We start from the raw sequence: 16,778 nt of genomic DNA, 5'->3' as shown, positions 1-16,778 counted from the left end.
GAGGAGAATCGGCGCAAATTTGTGGCGTCTTTCTTCAACGTAGTGATTCCCAACGGGTTGTACGCGAACCACAAGTGACACGCGAAAGCTTTGCAGGTGGTAGATGAGAACGTTTGACGAAAATGTTGGTGTGCACATTTAGTGTCAGAATTGCGAAGCTAAAAACAATTAGAAAACCTGCATTCTAAACTTTTGGTGCACATATTTCTTTTTATGGCTTTCCTCTTGATTTCTTGCTCAGAAACTAAATGTAATAAGGTGGTTTGAAATTGGCATTATATAATTTATCAGCAATAATTTTCCCCAAAAGTAGGCGATTTGCAGACGACTGTGTATACTTAGGAAGGGGTACGCGATAGAATTGAGATTGGGAACCACGGCTACAACTTGAAGTCAGTTTTGTCGTCTTTTTATGTACGATTTCTATTGTGTCACAGTTCAGTAAAAAAAAATATCTAAAAACATATTGACGCAAAAATTTAAATGACGCAAGAAGACAGATTCCAGTATCTGGTGCATTTTGAGCATGCAAATACCGTTTACAAAACATGAGAATTGTAATTACAACCTGTTGTGTATTGCAAAGAAAGGCCTTTTCACCGGCCTTTATATACATGATAAGTAGTTTACCGAATGGGGTGTATAGACATATACATCTGATTAATTAATTTCAAGGGTGTGTTGTGTTCCCACCGTCATAAATGTTTTATTATAAGCTTTTGTTTGCCCTACTGTAAAATTTGATCGATCAATTAAATCAAGAAAGCCCAAGGATGCCTAGCGGGCAAGCATGTACACAGAAACAACCATATGGCTTATCGAAATAGACACGGATATTTACAGCTCGCGGCACGTACTGTTCGTATATATATATATGTAGAAACTAAACATTATTTAATGACAGCTGCATAAACATTTAAATAGCGCTTAACATGTCTACACTAAAAAGCCCCACAATACAATTATGACAACGAAATTAACGCGTGGATGCGATGCGTGAACACAAAGCATTTATAGCCAACAATTCAGACGCGAAGTCCACAAATAACTTCCTTTACTGGAGCTTGTCACGAGGATACTTGGTATCAGAAGTTGATTTACGGCGTCGTATCCGTTCGCATACAAAATGCGTGATATGAGAAACTAAAATTGTCCAACCTCGCGAGGCAATCTTTGTTGGGGGAAAGCATTCGCGTTATTTTGGTTAGTGCTTGTGTGTCGTAGGGCGGTTAGGGTATAACAAAAAAACAGGCTACCCATGTTGCGTCAAGTTGGAGCATTATGATTTTCTTTGTTTTTTTAGACTTGTACTTGAAATAGTTAGCAAACGTGCGCTTATAGAACCGTTAAATTGTTTTAGAAATACAGTTTGAAAAGTTTATGAATGCGCAAGTTTTTAATATTTCCACGTAAAATTATGTGGTTCGAAGTCATTAAATACGAAAACAATGAGAGAAAGAAAAAACAGATTACAAAAAGGCGCGATATATTTTTGGTCCTCGTCCGTACCGCCACCAGCCCTTTAAAACCTTTAATTGCAGTAAAGACACCTCGAACAAGAGCTTTACGACATGACCTTGATCGACGAACCCGACTTGTGTCCGCTTACACCCCAGTTCCGCGAAACCTCCCTCATCACTTGCTGTCGCGACACGGTTAAAACGCCCCAAGCAAAATGCATAGAACGACACGTGTTTAGTTACGAAAGGAAACAATGTTTCAGGGCCACTACAGTTATTATGACCGCGGGAGAAACCGCGACATCATGTTAAGGGTCGTATAGGGGCGTTGGACTGTTTGAAAGTAGATTTTCTGAGCTCGAAAGAGGCTAGAATAAAGTTAGCGAAAGAGAATGTGGGGAAACCAACAGTTTGTGGGAATACTAAGTATTATGAACATCATAACGTGCGAGGGAAATTTTCTTTGTAATTTGTCTTACCAATGTGTATAAACGATGAGAAAATCATGACCAGTTCCCAACACAGCGGCATTACGAGCAATATATGCTAAAAAAGGGAAGGTAAGACTTGGACGATACAAATCTATGAGATGTCTGGAGTCATAGAAACGTGCGAAGAAAACAGCATGACGTAACAGCACTCCCTTCGGATGTGGAGGGGATGCGCCTCACGATGCGTGACGTCACACAGCGTACGAGCTGTGATTATGCTTTGCAAAAGTTTCCTAGAAACGCAGTCTCGCGTTGTTGTTTAGGAGGGAAGACGTTTCTCGGAAACCACAAGGAAATGCGAAACAATATTTTGCTTGTGTCGTGGTTGAAGGCTTACTTGGTCATTTTGGTTTTGCGACGAGATTTTACCAATGGGCTCACGAAATCGCCATTACTTTATCATACATTTAACTGTAAACTGTCGTGTTGTTTCAGAATACTCGATAAACCCAAATGGCGATTAACGCTACTCAGGCTGCTGTGGTCAATGCAACTGACCTTACAGGAAAAAGAGTTCTGCTTGTAGCAGGACCATCCGAAGAGGACCTTAAATGGTTTCAGAATTTTCTTGCAACTGCATCTACCGGTACACAAACAAAAACTGTTACTCCGGCGTTTTCAACGGAACCAACAACAGCTCAGACGACAGAGAATCTGTCCACAACGGGAAATTTATTGCAAACTATTTTTCCCAGTGGTGGGAATTCAGCTACACCGATCAACGCCTCATCGGATTTAGTCACAACTTCTTTCCAAGCTGAAACCACACAGTCCACTACTGGCTTCATGGCCACACCAAGTATCAAAATTCCTCAGTTTCTTCCTTCGAAAGTACCTCGGTTTCTTCCTTTGTATTGCGACAAAAAAGCCGCACTGGATTGCTCTTGGACGCCATTAAGTGCGTGTGACAACTGCAGCCAGCCTTGCGCCGCAGCATTTTTGGCAGTAATTGTGATACTGGCTTTGGTGATTATGATCGCCAACTCCGTGGTCATTCTAGCGGTGATGAAGAAAAAACGCAAGAGCAAACTCGAAAACATGGATCTTCACAGAGTGTCTCTTGCTGTGGCAGATATCCTCACAGGTATGTCCCGTAGTTTCAAATTAGAACTAAAACTTTTTTCTATTAAATGTGACAAGCATTTGTTCCAAACTGCATAAAAATAAAATCTAAAATCTTAACAGAATCTCGACTAAATTAATTCTGAAACGTTAAAACTCTCGCGGTTCGAACCTTGACAAGCGGAAGAAATTTTAAGAAGTATAATTGTATTCCATTTGCTTTAGGCGTCCAAATTCTGATCATACCCGCTTTCAACTTTGTCTGGACAATGAATTCCTCGCCGTATGACATAATCAGCATCCAGCTATCTTACATTAACTCACCGGCCGCCAAACTGGGAGGAATTTTCTTCGTTTTCACTTACACGGCCTCCTTGTTCAACCTGCTGTATCTCGCCGCTCAACGGTTGTACGCATTCGTCAGACCGATTCACTACAAACTGCAACAGAAAAAAACTGTTGGCATCGGTTTGGTGGTTATGTGGTTGCTTGCAGCGGTAACTGCCACTGTTCCAGGTGAGGAGTGTAAATGAGCTAGCCGAGTTAAATGTGCATTGAGAACCGTTTAGCAAATAAATGTAAAAACCGTCCAATTTTGCTAAGAACATCGTTTATATGTCGATGTATTACAATACTATTGCACATGATGCGTTTGCAACGTCAACATCACGAAAAATCGATTTGCTTTTAAATTGCAACACGTTAATACGCCACTGACATAATGTTATTTGTAATGGTAATTTTTTTGCAGCTTGGGTTCCCCATGACCTGTCGTACGATTTTGCTCCAAGCACATTCCTCTTCTATCCCACCACGAAGAAAGAAGCCAACCTCGCAATCGTGTTCAGTCTCATGGGAATCATGTATGTTCTGCCCTACCTGATAACGGTAAGTCTGGACTAGCTTGACAGCACAAACCTACTTAGCGAAAGTTTAAAAAGCCTGTTACATCAGACAGTAGTTGCAATTTGAAATAATTTCGGTAATTTGTTTATTTCAAACAACTACCCTTTTTCTATAAAAATTAAAACTTGCTACATGAAACGTTATCATGGCTAGGTAAACTATAGTAACTATTAAACGTTTTCTGCAAGCCGTCAGTTGTTTGTTTATGGTACTTTTATGGTCGGTTTTATGTTTGGATAACAAATAGCCATGAGAGTGTGTCCATATAAAAACCAATCCCGGGGTGGTGCTTTTGTTATCACACAACATTTTGTCAGCCCATACAAGTCACCAAACAACCGAAATAAATATATTTCCATTCAATCGCCGACCACGATTTGAACGTCGGAACCAAGCGACTTGAAATTCCCCAGTCATTTTCGTAGTAAAACGAACGGTCAGGGGTGTAAATCGAGGGAGAGATTGTCTGAGAGTTCCATTTTAGGCCTAATTCGAGGATGTAGTCACAACATGATCACTCTTGCACACGTCAATGCAAGACAGCAAAGACTCTTGTCTGAAATCGTTTCTTGACTCTCCAAATATTTTGTATGACTTCATGTTTAGAATTTTAATAATTCTTAGTCTTTATGTACATAAACTGCATTGAAATCCTACAGCCGCATTGTTCTACTGTCATTGAAAATACAATTAACTTAAGTTCTAACTCACAAACAGTATGGTCGCCCATGTCCGTGCTTCTGAATAAAGCAGATTTTTTAAAAAACCTAAATCTTGCCTCTATTTAAACAGGTGGCGATGATATTCGCATCAGCTTGTATTGTGTTTGAACACATGAAAGCTTCATCGAAACCAGTCACAACATATTCTTCGCCCAAAGACGAAAACTCGAACAACGGTGAAATCCAATTCTTCATCACATCTGCCTTAATGATTGTTGGCTTCAGTTTGGTTTCATGTGAGTATATTTTTATCCAATTTACGTTTGTAACTTAGAAGCTTTGCAACCGAGCATTTCGATTCGATTAAATTGGAAGTTTGCTGTTTTGGAGAGGAAAAAAATAAAGTGTTTTCCGACACCCTTGTGCGTAGAGTCGCGTGCTTAAAAAATGAAAGACGTTTTATTGTGTGATACTATTTTCATATGCTTGTTAACTCACTATAATCGTTTTCTTTTTTTCAGTGCCCATTGTGGGTGTCGTGATATACCAATACACTACAGGCGCAAACGTTGACCTGGCATTCGTGATCTGCTTCTACGTCAGCATGGCAAACAGGTTTGTCATCCTTTAACATAGCAAGAAGGCGACTTCATGAACTTTCACTCTTCAGGATATAGTTGGGCAGGCGTTATGTAATGCTTGTAGTTCCATGAAATGTAATGACTCCAGTACGCGTGCTGTTTCCTTGTTCGTCCGTGGAGTAACTTTCCAACTCAAATAGAATTGTTCAGCGAATCACGGGCACACATGGCTTTGATCGATGTTTTCGAACATTTCCAAACTTTCTATTTGATCGTATGTCAAAAATTACGTCTGTCTGCGAAAACAGCCTTTGGTAAAATCATAAACTTGTCAATATCAGTAAAACGATTCATCTTCCGATGCAAACATATTACCTTGCAATCTTTTTTCAGCTTGGTTAACGTGCTGGTGTACAGTACGCGCGATCCCAAGTTTAGGAAGTCTGTGAAGGAGGTGTTCTGCACCAGCTGCGGGCAATACACGTTGGAGAAGGGGGTTCTATCGAAACGAAAGCGCGCACCAAGCGCTTCAGAAAGCTTCACCAATACAGGAACGACTTCAAACGGAAATAGAAAAGCATCCACAAAAACTGGTTAAAGAAGGACTTTGATGAATGACTTATGACAGAGGTTGTTGGTTCCGAGAAGTTGCACTTCTCTTTGTAGAAAAACTGCACCTGAGAATTTTCTTATGATGAAGTGCCCCGAACTCCAAGTCCGTTTACTAATTTGTTCCAGAAACACAAATAAGTTTCTCGGAATTCCATGCAGTCGTCTTGTATTATTTTCATTTGCTGGCCAATTATTTGTGTACATAGTATTTTCGCAAAAGAAATAAAATGTGTGACTAACGTTGTTTCACATAAATAAAAAAGGAAAAACTGGTATGAATATGGATGCCTTGGCCTCCCACGTCGGCCCTAAAAGGAAATAGGTTGGGGCTTAGTCATAAATTGAATGGTAGCTGGTCCCTTGTAAGAAATCGCAATAAATGCTGTAGTAAAGCAAACTTCAAAACTGACAATTAAATATCGTTTTGTTTTGAACGCACTCGGTTTCTCGAACGCCGATAGTTTACATCGAAGAAAAAAACAAAATAATGTTTATTCAAGTAATGTTTATGAATGCTTCACTTGAAGTTTGATGCTGCCATGGTTGCTCTTAACTTCTTGTCGGAGAACTTGCATTTTTCTCTTAATTTGATATGACTTATTATATGAGGCGATAGCTTACTTTTTTTCGCAAAAGACCTCTTGTAAGTTACACAAGAAAATGGCTTCAGTTGCATTGGTAAATTTTCTTTGGCACTGAATGCATTGGGCAATATTAATGAAGATTTTTCCACAGTGTGGGCATTTGTGCATCTCTGGGTTGTTGCAACTCAGCATCTTTGGTGATTGACAATATGTTTTGGTTGATAATCCAGTCTTCTGTAAGTTATTTAGCATTTGACAAAAGCAAACTCCAGAAACCTCATTAAAAGTTATGTTTAATGAATGACATAGTAACCCTAAGCAAGAACAGTTAAGAGTTCGCTGTAAACCCGCAACCTGGAGATTTAGATACTGCATTTCAGTAGCTTATGTACAAACAACTTTTTAACTTGTTTACTCTTTCGCCTTTTTCGCGCCTATTACTTTGAAATGTCTCTGAAGGTACGATTTATGACGCAAGGCGCCAAAATGAAAAAAAAACCTGAGCCACATCTCATGTAATCGTGATATCTTTGTTTAACCAAATATCCAAACTGGGGTTTAACAGTGCATCAAAACATGTTCTCTGCAATGATGTATTTATTTAAGAAACAGTCGTCATGCTACAATAGTTGACATGCAAGGATCAAAACTTTTTAGTTCATTGGTTGGCAAGCAGTTGTCATTCTCGAAACAAGGCCTTGATGATTTCATCGACGCCTGTCTCACTCAGCCACATACCGCCGTGTGAAATTCCTGGTTTTTCAACACGAACATTGTTTTCTTGCCATTCGGAACAAGCCATCAAGCTTTCACGACTCACAGTTCCGTCGCCGTATGTGTACGCAACTCTGGGCTGGTGCTCGGCGAAGTTTCTTCCCTCGTAATGCAATTCATTCTCTGTTGACACGCCGGACCCGTGCAGACAGAAAGTGGGCACCCCTGGGTGCTCTGGCATCACTGTGTTCCTGGTTAAGTTATTTTGTTCGAGTACTTGCCGGTATAGCTGTGAATTTCCCCCAAGAGCATCGAACATTTCTGTGAGGTCATCGGGACGCACTGTGAAGTTTCGGTCGTTGGTATAAACCAACGGTTTGGTCCAAATTAACGGACTGGGCAACATGAGGTAGCCTGGTTAAAACAATCAAATGAATATTTAATATTCCAATGATGTTAATGAGTACGTCGTAAAAGTAGTTGGGTAACCAAGTATACTAGCAATTATCATTTTCTATAAACTTGATTTATATGAGTACATTTCAGTTCGAAAATCGCACAACAACGCTCACTTGACTCGAAAGTTATTTGACCTCTTCTGGCCACAAGCGGATCAACAAATTTGACGTGCAAGTTGTACCCTGACGTCACAGACAGAAGTGATGCAATCGAACCACCCCAAGGTGTAGATACCCCGATGAAAGAGTCAATAAACTTGTCCTAAATGAAACCATAAGGCACTGGGTTTGCAAGTTACTTAAACATTCCAGCAAAAGTCGTTCTTTGAATAATATCTAACAGAGATCAATAAAGAACAGTGCATGATTACAACTTTACTGCACCTTCCATGCTTGTGTTTGTTGGTTAAGAAACCAGACAGAGTAAAGACCCCCCATGCTGTGAGAAATCAGGGAAACAGGACTGTTTCCGTTTTTGCGATAGGTTTCCTCAACAAGACACTTCAACCTGAAACAATTTGTTCATCTTAATTTCGATAAACATTCTCTGGCATCCGAAACAAATGTTTACTTTTTAAAGTAGCATTCATCCGATCCCATGGTATATCTGAAGTCGTACGGTGCCCCACGTATAGAAACGTCACGTTCATATCCGTAATGGAGTAAGCCTGAAGAGTATAACGTGCTAGCCTTTATGCAAAGACATTTTTCGGCCAAAAAGTGATTGGAAAGTCCAAAGATTGTGTAATCAAACGGAATTGGTTGAAATCTGAGACATTAGTTTACCAAAAAGGTTTTAGCAGATTTCTTTCGTAAAAAACATCCCAGCAATGATTTAGCGACCAGCAGGCATAACAGGCATGATCGGTTATGACCACAAGGGAGGGAAAAACCACAAGGGGCACACGAGTTTGCCAGGACGGTTGATATCCCACCGGAATTTGCAGTTTGTATAAGTGACATATTTGGTTTGCCAAACAACAAGGCACTTACGTTTTACCAAGGCCGCTGCGTTGGCGCCAATATTGAATAAAAAGTACGCCAGCCAACTGTGGTCCATATACTCCACTGATTCCGATGTTCCAAACCCAAAAACTCGCGTTTTAACACCAGGCGGCGTGCTACTGACATTGGTATCAGGATCAAAAACCAAACGAAGGTCGTTAATTAAGCACGGAAGTCGCGTTGGCAGCATTTCCTAAAATAAAGAAATCAGGCACTGATATCAAATAAACGAATCTTACGTTTCTCAATAAAATAAACCAATCTTAATTGTTAGCGGTTGTTATCTGAGATCGTTTCCCAAGATATTTTTTGGCAACAAAATGTTTAAAATTGCCTAATTGAAATTGTTACCGCGACAAACGCAATTGGAAAGAATAACTTATTTCCAATGCCAACACAGGTCCGGACAAGCAGATTTAAAATTATTTGAAAAAATATTCAAACTGTTACCCTAACGTTTAACCAGGCTCTGAACCAATTTCTTCATTGAGGACAGCCACTTCCATCGTCTGATAAGCGATTAATTTTAGCATCAATTATGCTTGCACCAGTTCCAGGTATAATAATTACAGGTGGACCTACATTGGATGGTTTTTCTTCAGTGGTTGCCGTAAAATAACGATATTCACAATGCATTATTTTGAAGCATTAAATCTTACCTTTACGTTGGCGCACTGAAGCCGCATTCGTATATCGGTTGCAGTTTATGCTTATCACAGCTACAAGCACAGAAAATGCTACAATCTTCATCCCGATCTTGCGTTGGTAAAGTCCCAAACGTCACAATTCACGGTTTCAATCACAAAATCTCGACAAAGAAACCTTTGCACTGGGCAAACAACAAATACGAGTGTCCTGTTTTTAAATTCTGTGTCAAGTCCCTGGGGAAACAAGCCGTTTTGTCGGGTTAAATGCAGCGGCGAAGAAAGCTTTGCAAATGTTATGCGAAGGCCTTGGTTCTAGGCAATGCCGCTTTCGATGGCCGTGACAAACAGTTGTTTAGTTAGCTTGTAGAAAATCATTTTTGAATAGATTTACAATTATAATGTTGAATATTAAATGCACTCAGACACATTAACCAGCCAAATGCTCGTAAAGCGTTCTTTGCACTGCAGTAAAAATCCGCGTGCTGAAAGGTCGCCGAGCTATTGGTATGTGATGTCTATGGCACGTCTGAAGGTGACCTCAAATAAAAATCACGAATCTAGCTTTGTGTGAGTTGAGTTGTTTTGCTTTGTGGAAAGAACATGCTAACGAACTAAGTAAAAGTAAATGATGTTGTATATAACTGCCGATATGCAGTCCGAGCCCAGACAAATGTTTTTGGGTTAAACTTGTGTTGTTTGCTGATCATTCATCATGCAATTGACGATAAAAAAAGAGCTTAATGGGTTATTTGTCAATATATGTTAGCTTTTTTGGCTGCTTGTGTTTAAAATTGTGATTCAAGAGTCAATGTTCTGTTTTCTTTTATTGGTGTTTTATTCTTATCGTAGTGTTACAGTCAAGGTTTGAAAGGTGATGTGCTTTTTCTAGGAGTGTTATTACCACTGTAGGCCTATAGAAGAAGCCAACGAAAGCCCACTTAATAGAAATTGTTTCCAACTTGCAGACATGCATCTTTAGGGCTGAGGGGTTGATGTCTGTACATATCCAGTATAAGCTTGGTCGGTTTCTTTCGACCTTGCAGCCCCCTGTTTTTTTATGTAGGATGTTTTCTGTGATGAACTATGGGCGTGTTGTTGCACGAGCACTTGTAAACTCTGTCTGCCCTGGTGACCTTGAACATATTCCTATTGTGTCTGTGTTTCCCCGCAGAGCATTACAAAGAGATGCTCAATCAGCACCAGCGACAGGTATGCTTTGTTGTATAGGTTATAAAAAGGAGAAAATGCTTTTGAATTCAAATACACTGTTGAGATAGTTAATTTGTTTTATAAAATCTGGTATAAACATTTTTGAACAATAACCTGCTCCTGCAAATATAATCAGTTTTTTTTTGACAGCTACTTCACAACCTCTGCCATGCCGCATAGTATCAGCTGTATGTGGATTTTCAAAATTTGACTCCCCAGTGAAAAATTCCTCACGGATTCCTCCAATGGCGGTACCGCCTCTTGACAAGAGAATATTTGGTGATGATGCGTGTTTCACATCATATCACAAAGCAGCGGAAGTTTGGGGTAAATAAACTTTCTGTGAAATGTGAAGCTATTGGATGTTTGATTATTTATATTTACCCCATGAGAGTTTCATTGATTTAAAAGTTATAGGGAGATTAAATGCATGTTTGTTAAGATAAAAAAACAGAAGGAAGTATATATATATTGCTTTACATGTAGTTTTGGGTAAATAAGGATGACATAGAACCATAGGCGTATCCGGGAATTTTTAAAGAGGATGGTCCAAATTTTTTGGGAAAAATTCCCCGATTTTCAGGTGTAAACTAAGGTTAATTGTGGTCGAGAATCGCACATAAACGGTGGCTTCCTGCTATGCACAATCGCATAACGCTATGGAACACTCAATGCAAGTTTTTGTCGTAGTGCTTGCGCCGTGAATATATTTGTAACCAAAAGGGAGCAAATGTGGGCTTACGTTATCAAGAAAACAAACAAATTAAAACTATTTTCTAAGCAGTAGCCTTATATTCCTCTTTGCACCTATGTGAGTGCTAACAGATGTTTTCAACATGCGTAATATTGGCAACATGTTTAACAACTAAACTAATTGACTTTCACGCAAGTAAACCGCTTGTCATTACAACATGACCACTGAAAAATGACGTTTCGTCCGTGGACTGACGAAAAATGACATTTGTTTTGTAACAATGCAACATGTGTGGTAACATTGCCAAGTGTTCGGTAACAATGCTCCCTGTTTGGAAACAATGGCGAATGCAAGCACGATGCGGTTTTTAGGTCAACGTTAAAGAAAATTTCTGGTTTTCAAGCAGATTTTGAAATTAATAAAAAATACAGTGGCGTTTGTTTAGTCATAAAAACAGACCAAAATATTTCACAAAAGCGGGGGGTCCGGACCCCTCCGATCCCCCTGGATACGCCCATGCATAGAACATTAGGAATGATCGACTGAATGTTTAATCAGTAAAAGTTAGTACATTTTTGATTCTACTGTATTTGCTCCTTAACTCTTGCTGGGGAAGCTTTTATCCAAGAATCAAAAGAACCTTTAAAAACTGTGTTGCTTGTTATGTAGGAGTGGCTGACGGTGTTGGTGGTTGGAGAGCGTATGGTGTTGATCCCTCACTTTTCTCCAAAAAGCTTATGGATGCTTGTGAGATGTTGGTTAAAACAGGAAGGTTTGTGCCTAACCAACCCACAGAGCTTCTAGCATCTGGATATCAGGAATTGTTAGAGGACAAGAAACCTCTTGTTGGTAGGGGACAATTTAAATATTAAGGCAATATATACCCATCCATCTAGAGCAAAAATAAATGTTACCGTTGTGATGAAACAGCAGGGGACTATTGAAAATTATTTCCTATTTTAAAACAGTTGAAAATCTTTATTGCTAGATTTGGCCATCCTGGGAGTGGGGGTGTTCTATAATTATCTGGTTTTAAAAACTATGCAACTGACAGTCTGTCTCATTGACTTGAAAACTGATAGCCCTGAAGATAAAACAGGCACATTAAAATTTTTTGGAGGTAGCTCTTAAAAATAAGCACAAAATGGTATAAGACTCTGATTGTATTTAATATTTGATTTAAAATTTTAGTAAATTCAGAATATCTTGTTAGTCAGTAGAAAATGCAATGACATGGTTGAAAAAAACAACTGATGGCATTAACCATGTGTCACAAAACTATTCGAAATGACGTTTCAAACTGGTCTGTTTACACGAGTGTAGGGCATATAATGATGTAACTTCCTTGACGCGACTACGTTTTAAACACTGAAAACTATTCACACTATGAAGCCATGATGGTGTGGCTGTTGGCTAATATTCTTTCACCCATATCAGTCAACTATAATTAGATACTTTGTTGAACATTAGTGGGGCTGTTTCCATCCATTTACCATAATTTATACAATGTTGAATAATATGTGCTAAAATACAGAGTCTGATATAGTGTAAAATGAGATATGTGGTGTGGCCTGTGGGCATTTTGGCCAAGGCTGTATTTTTGAGAATGTTGTATTTAATACAATTTCTTCAATTCGCTGTGTCCGTCTCTGGTCTATGCCTATAATGCTTGCTGGTAAACTGCTTTTGTAGGAGACTGACTAGTAAACGACTTTATTAGCATGTATGTTCTATAATGTTGATAGAAACAATTCAAAAAAAAGAAAGGCTAACAATCATTGTTATTGTGTTAACTTGGAGCTAAAGAGCTCTGATCCTAAACTTTTCACCAATAATATTTACAACAACAGGAAGCAGCACAGCATGCATCGTGGCCGTGGATAAAAGCAAACAGACACTGCACACGGCAAACTTGGGGGATTCTGGCTTCATGGTTGTGCGCAACGGGGAAGTTGTTCATCGCTCCACTGAGCAACAGCATTTCTTCAATACACCTTACCAACTCTCGCTCCCCCCACAAGAAAGCAGGGGAGAAATGGTCCAAGACAGGTAATGAGATGGGATTCTAGGTTACGCATTGCCAGGTTGCAAGTTTTTTGTCATTTTGTTGTGTACATGTTATACTCTTATGTAGTGCAAGTTATATTGGACACAGTTATATGTTTCGTTTACCAAGTGCCCATATTTCTTTACAAAAATACCTCCGATTGACTAACATTAGGTACTAAGTCAACTAAATATGTCTGTCCGTTGTTCTCTGTTATCTTTGTCCGATTAATGTTTTTCAAAATAAATTAATTGAGAATCAAAACATTCTGTTTCCAGGGCCGAGGATTCCGACACATCAACATTTGACCTTGAGTTGGGTGATCTAATATTAACTGCCACTGATGGCCTGTTTGACAACATGCCTGACAGCTTGATTCTTAAAGAACTATCACAGCTCAAGGTGAATCAACTATAATTAGCATGCAGTTAAGAACCAAGCATTACCAACCAACCTTACATATCTTATACTGTCATACTGACATGTATTAAATATTATTTCAAAGGGTTACCTTAAGGATGCAAATGTGATCGCACTGATGTTAATGTGGATTAAATAACTACACGTTGTGTTTTGTAAACATGTAATGTTTTTGTGTATAAGCTGCAGACTGAGGGCCACTGTTTCGATGTAATGTTTGTATATGCCATATTTTGTATAGTGAAGTATTACAAACATCAACAGAAAGTTTATGGTAAACTTTTGACTGTTGAATGGCATGCATAAAATTTTGTAACCACGCATATGTGAAATTGATCTTAAATTTCCCCAAGGACAACAAGTATGAGAGCATTAAAGAAGCGGCCTGCAGCATAGCCGAACATGCGAGATACCTTTCATGTGACCCTGACTATCTTTCACCTTTTGCTAAACAGGCCAGAAGAAGTGGAATGAATATAATAGGTACCATTATATACTTAAAAGCTATCAAGACAAGTTGAATTGGAATGTTGCTGACAAATTGAAGAACTTGTTCCATTTGCTTCAAAGTTAAAATGCATGCAAATTGTAACAAACCTGCACTGATTTTCTGGCATAAACCTACTGTATTCTTACGACGTTTCGTCTGCAGGTATATTCGCCGCATGGCAGACGAAACGTCGTAAGAATACAGTAGGTTTATGCCAGAAAATCAGTTCATTTTTAATTGCAATATGTCTGGCAGCAACAGGAATTTCATGTAACAAACCTATTCACAAGTTGGACTAACTCTTACTTTTGTTTCTGAAGGTGGGAAACCTGATGACATTACAGTTTTGCTATCAATGGTCACGGTTGACTGATATAACCTTTACATAATTCAAGTGTCAGTGCAATGTGAGCAAGCAAAAGGCCCTGGAGATGGTATCAAAAAACTCTCCTGCTTACAGACTTTGGAAGAATTTGTTTGCTTTAATGCAGCTGTTGTTTACGAATTCTCTTTTCCAGATGCTATTGTTTTATTTTGTTGCACATGTGCTGCTTTGCAAACTGTGGCACAGAATTTTGGCCTAAAATCTCCAAGACTAGTTTATTTTCTGCCATCACTAGTTTACTGCCAACTGGTGGGTGTATTGCAGAAATATTTATGGATATTTTTTACTGGACATGCTATGGGGCTACGTACCCCAATAATCAAAAGAAATGCTTGATATAAAAATTCAAATGATTGTGTTCACTTTAAACAGCATTTTACAATATAGTAAGTACAATCACCATTTGTCACTGCCAAGCCAACCTAGTCATAAATAACTTGTGGGTGATGATGAGTTTTAAAACTTTCTTGTATAAGTTGTGAACTGCAATTGTGGGTTCAAAGCATGTTAACCATTTTCATATTCTCTTGTTTTAACTGTTGTTTGTACGCTGGTGACATCCTGGCAATACAATGTTGCATTTCTGTACATTTTGGGTTGCTCGACCCTACTAAAATAATATACATGTAATTGTCACTAACACTTCTTGCACATGGCGTAGGCAATACCTAGCCATGTAACATAAGTTAGGTTAAATTTTTTTTTGATATTTGGGGTTTTACAATGGCACATAATTCTTGGCTTTTGACTTTTTATGTTTTGTTGTATCCGTTACACTGTGATGTGTTTTCATTATGTTTTTAAGGACCTTCTATTGGTTAGTTGTGTAGTTTGTTGGTTACAGTAACATTACACAAACCAGTTTCTCCACCAGGATGTATTGCCCACAGATTGTGATACCTCATCTAAACCAATAGTTACAGCTTGTCAATTTATTTATATACCCACAGAGTTGAAGCGTGGTGTGTCTGTGGTGTTTTAACTAACCAGAATGTATCAAATGAAGTTGTTTTTACGTTTTGTAATTCAAGCTACACCGAAAAATTGATTCGCCCAGTTAATTTGGATCATTGTTTTATTCCGATCTTCACAACCGATATTTCTGTATTATTGCAGGTTTGTTGGCATATTGAGCATTTGTTGCCACTGACAACAAATATGGAATGTTTACAAATAAAATCTTTTCACAAGTGGGTGTATGATTATACTTGGATCAAAAAAAAAGAAAAATTAATTTAAAGATTTTTGAACCCAACAAATTTTTTCATAGCGGCACAACTTTTGTTTATAACTTCTTCAGCATTTCTTTTTTTCGTTTAACATAAAACTCCCAATTGAGAAGTAATAATTTTCACTAAACTTGTTTTTACACATAGTGCATCATGAAGTTCTACTGTTACATAGCAAGCAATTTAAATCAATTCTTGTTGTTACCTCATTATTGCGTAGTTTCACACTCAAACATTTTAAATTTATCTATGCAGAAACATCCAAAACAAATATTAAAATTCTTGTGTGTTGCTGTATCACCCGAAGAGCAACAAGCAAAATATTGTCACGCAGTTCATGAATATGAGTGGGACTCTCATGACAGTTCGAACAGAGCGAATGAAGTTGATCAGTTGAGTTTTCATTCCAGGATCTTCACCAAATCCCCCAGTTCCATGCTCAGCGCCCCATCCAATCTTTGCCAAAAATCTTTCTTCATGGAGAATTGCTGCAGCGTTCACAAACAGTAGGGCTGCTTCAATTAAAGAATACAACGAAAACCCCATTTCAAAGTTCTTTGCTAAAATAATACAAAAACAAACAAATTTAGGAGAAAGGATTAAAATTTCGAGATTGACATTTTCCAGGGACATCTGGTTTGCAAAATCTGTGCAATAAACAGCATGCCAAACTCAGTGCAACAAATTGCATGGCATACCTGTTGTAGCTGGGGGATTCAACAAAATAGGCTTGGCCTGCATTTAAGATATAATAAAGCCTATAACCTTTAACCCCCAGGCTATCCACACAATTTTTTGCACTGAAGATACAATAAAGTTCTCCTAAAACATTTTGATAAATATGGTAATGTTATCATAACAATTAATAGCATGGTTATCAACAAAACTGTAAATGTTCTGAAGTCAGACGCCCATCATGACCATATAATATATCATTAACAAACATAAAATACTTTTATTTGCTGCCAGAACGACATCAAAGGGATCCTAATTGACAAAACTCGTGAAGATAACTAAGCCATTTCGCGGATTATCGGTAAATTTTTTTTATAAATCTTGTTTCCAATTCCAATCATACAGCAATGAAAGCTCAACGATCTGCTACAAACGAAAGGTTTGTAC

The 16,778-nt window shown here is 38.4% G+C and overlaps 3 protein-coding genes across 3 annotated transcripts; 2 read left to right on the top strand and 1 right to left on the bottom strand.

The window, feature by feature from the left end:
* The first annotated feature begins 2,390 nt into the window (after positions 1-2,390).
* On the top strand, positions 2,391-5,956 carry LOC145899018 (uncharacterized). The gene is made up of 6 exons (XM_082987728.1): positions 2,391-3,035; positions 3,239-3,529; positions 3,765-3,901; positions 4,712-4,877; positions 5,103-5,196; positions 5,556-5,956. The coding sequence occupies exons 1-6, from the start codon at positions 2,405-2,407 to the stop codon at positions 5,758-5,760; spliced, it is 1,524 nt and encodes a 507-aa protein (XP_082843854.1). The 5' UTR covers positions 2,391-2,404; the 3' UTR covers positions 5,761-5,956.
* Positions 5,957-6,987: 1,031 nt separating this feature from the next.
* LOC145898979 (lysosomal phospholipase A and acyltransferase-like) lies at positions 6,988-9,289 on the bottom strand. The gene is made up of 7 exons (XM_082987680.1): positions 9,195-9,289; positions 8,986-9,113; positions 8,524-8,728; positions 8,102-8,198; positions 7,915-8,038; positions 7,645-7,792; positions 6,988-7,486 (listed from the first exon to the last, which is right to left on the bottom strand). The coding sequence occupies exons 3-7, from the start codon at positions 8,723-8,725 to the stop codon at positions 7,038-7,040; spliced, it is 1,020 nt and encodes a 339-aa protein (XP_082843806.1). The 5' UTR covers positions 8,726-8,728; positions 8,986-9,113; positions 9,195-9,289; the 3' UTR covers positions 6,988-7,037.
* An 862-nt stretch (positions 9,290-10,151) lies between these two features.
* LOC145897418 (protein phosphatase PTC7 homolog) lies at positions 10,152-15,617 on the top strand. Its single transcript, XM_082985702.1, has 7 exons — positions 10,152-10,391; positions 10,542-10,718; positions 11,755-11,934; positions 12,936-13,134; positions 13,411-13,534; positions 13,906-14,035; positions 14,363-15,617. The coding sequence occupies exons 1-7, from the start codon at positions 10,175-10,177 to the stop codon at positions 14,413-14,415; spliced, it is 1,080 nt and encodes a 359-aa protein (XP_082841828.1). The 5' UTR covers positions 10,152-10,174; the 3' UTR covers positions 14,416-15,617.
* The last annotated feature ends 1,161 nt before the right edge of the window (positions 15,618-16,778 follow it).

Source organism: Ascidia mentula, chromosome 4 (genome assembly GCF_947561715.1).
Source record: "Ascidia mentula chromosome 4, kaAscMent1.1, whole genome shotgun sequence".
NCBI lineage: Eukaryota > Metazoa > Chordata > Ascidiacea > Phlebobranchia > Ascidiidae > Ascidia > Ascidia mentula.
Note: the sequence above shows the minus strand (reverse complement) of the source record. Positions and strands in the feature narration are given on the sequence as shown.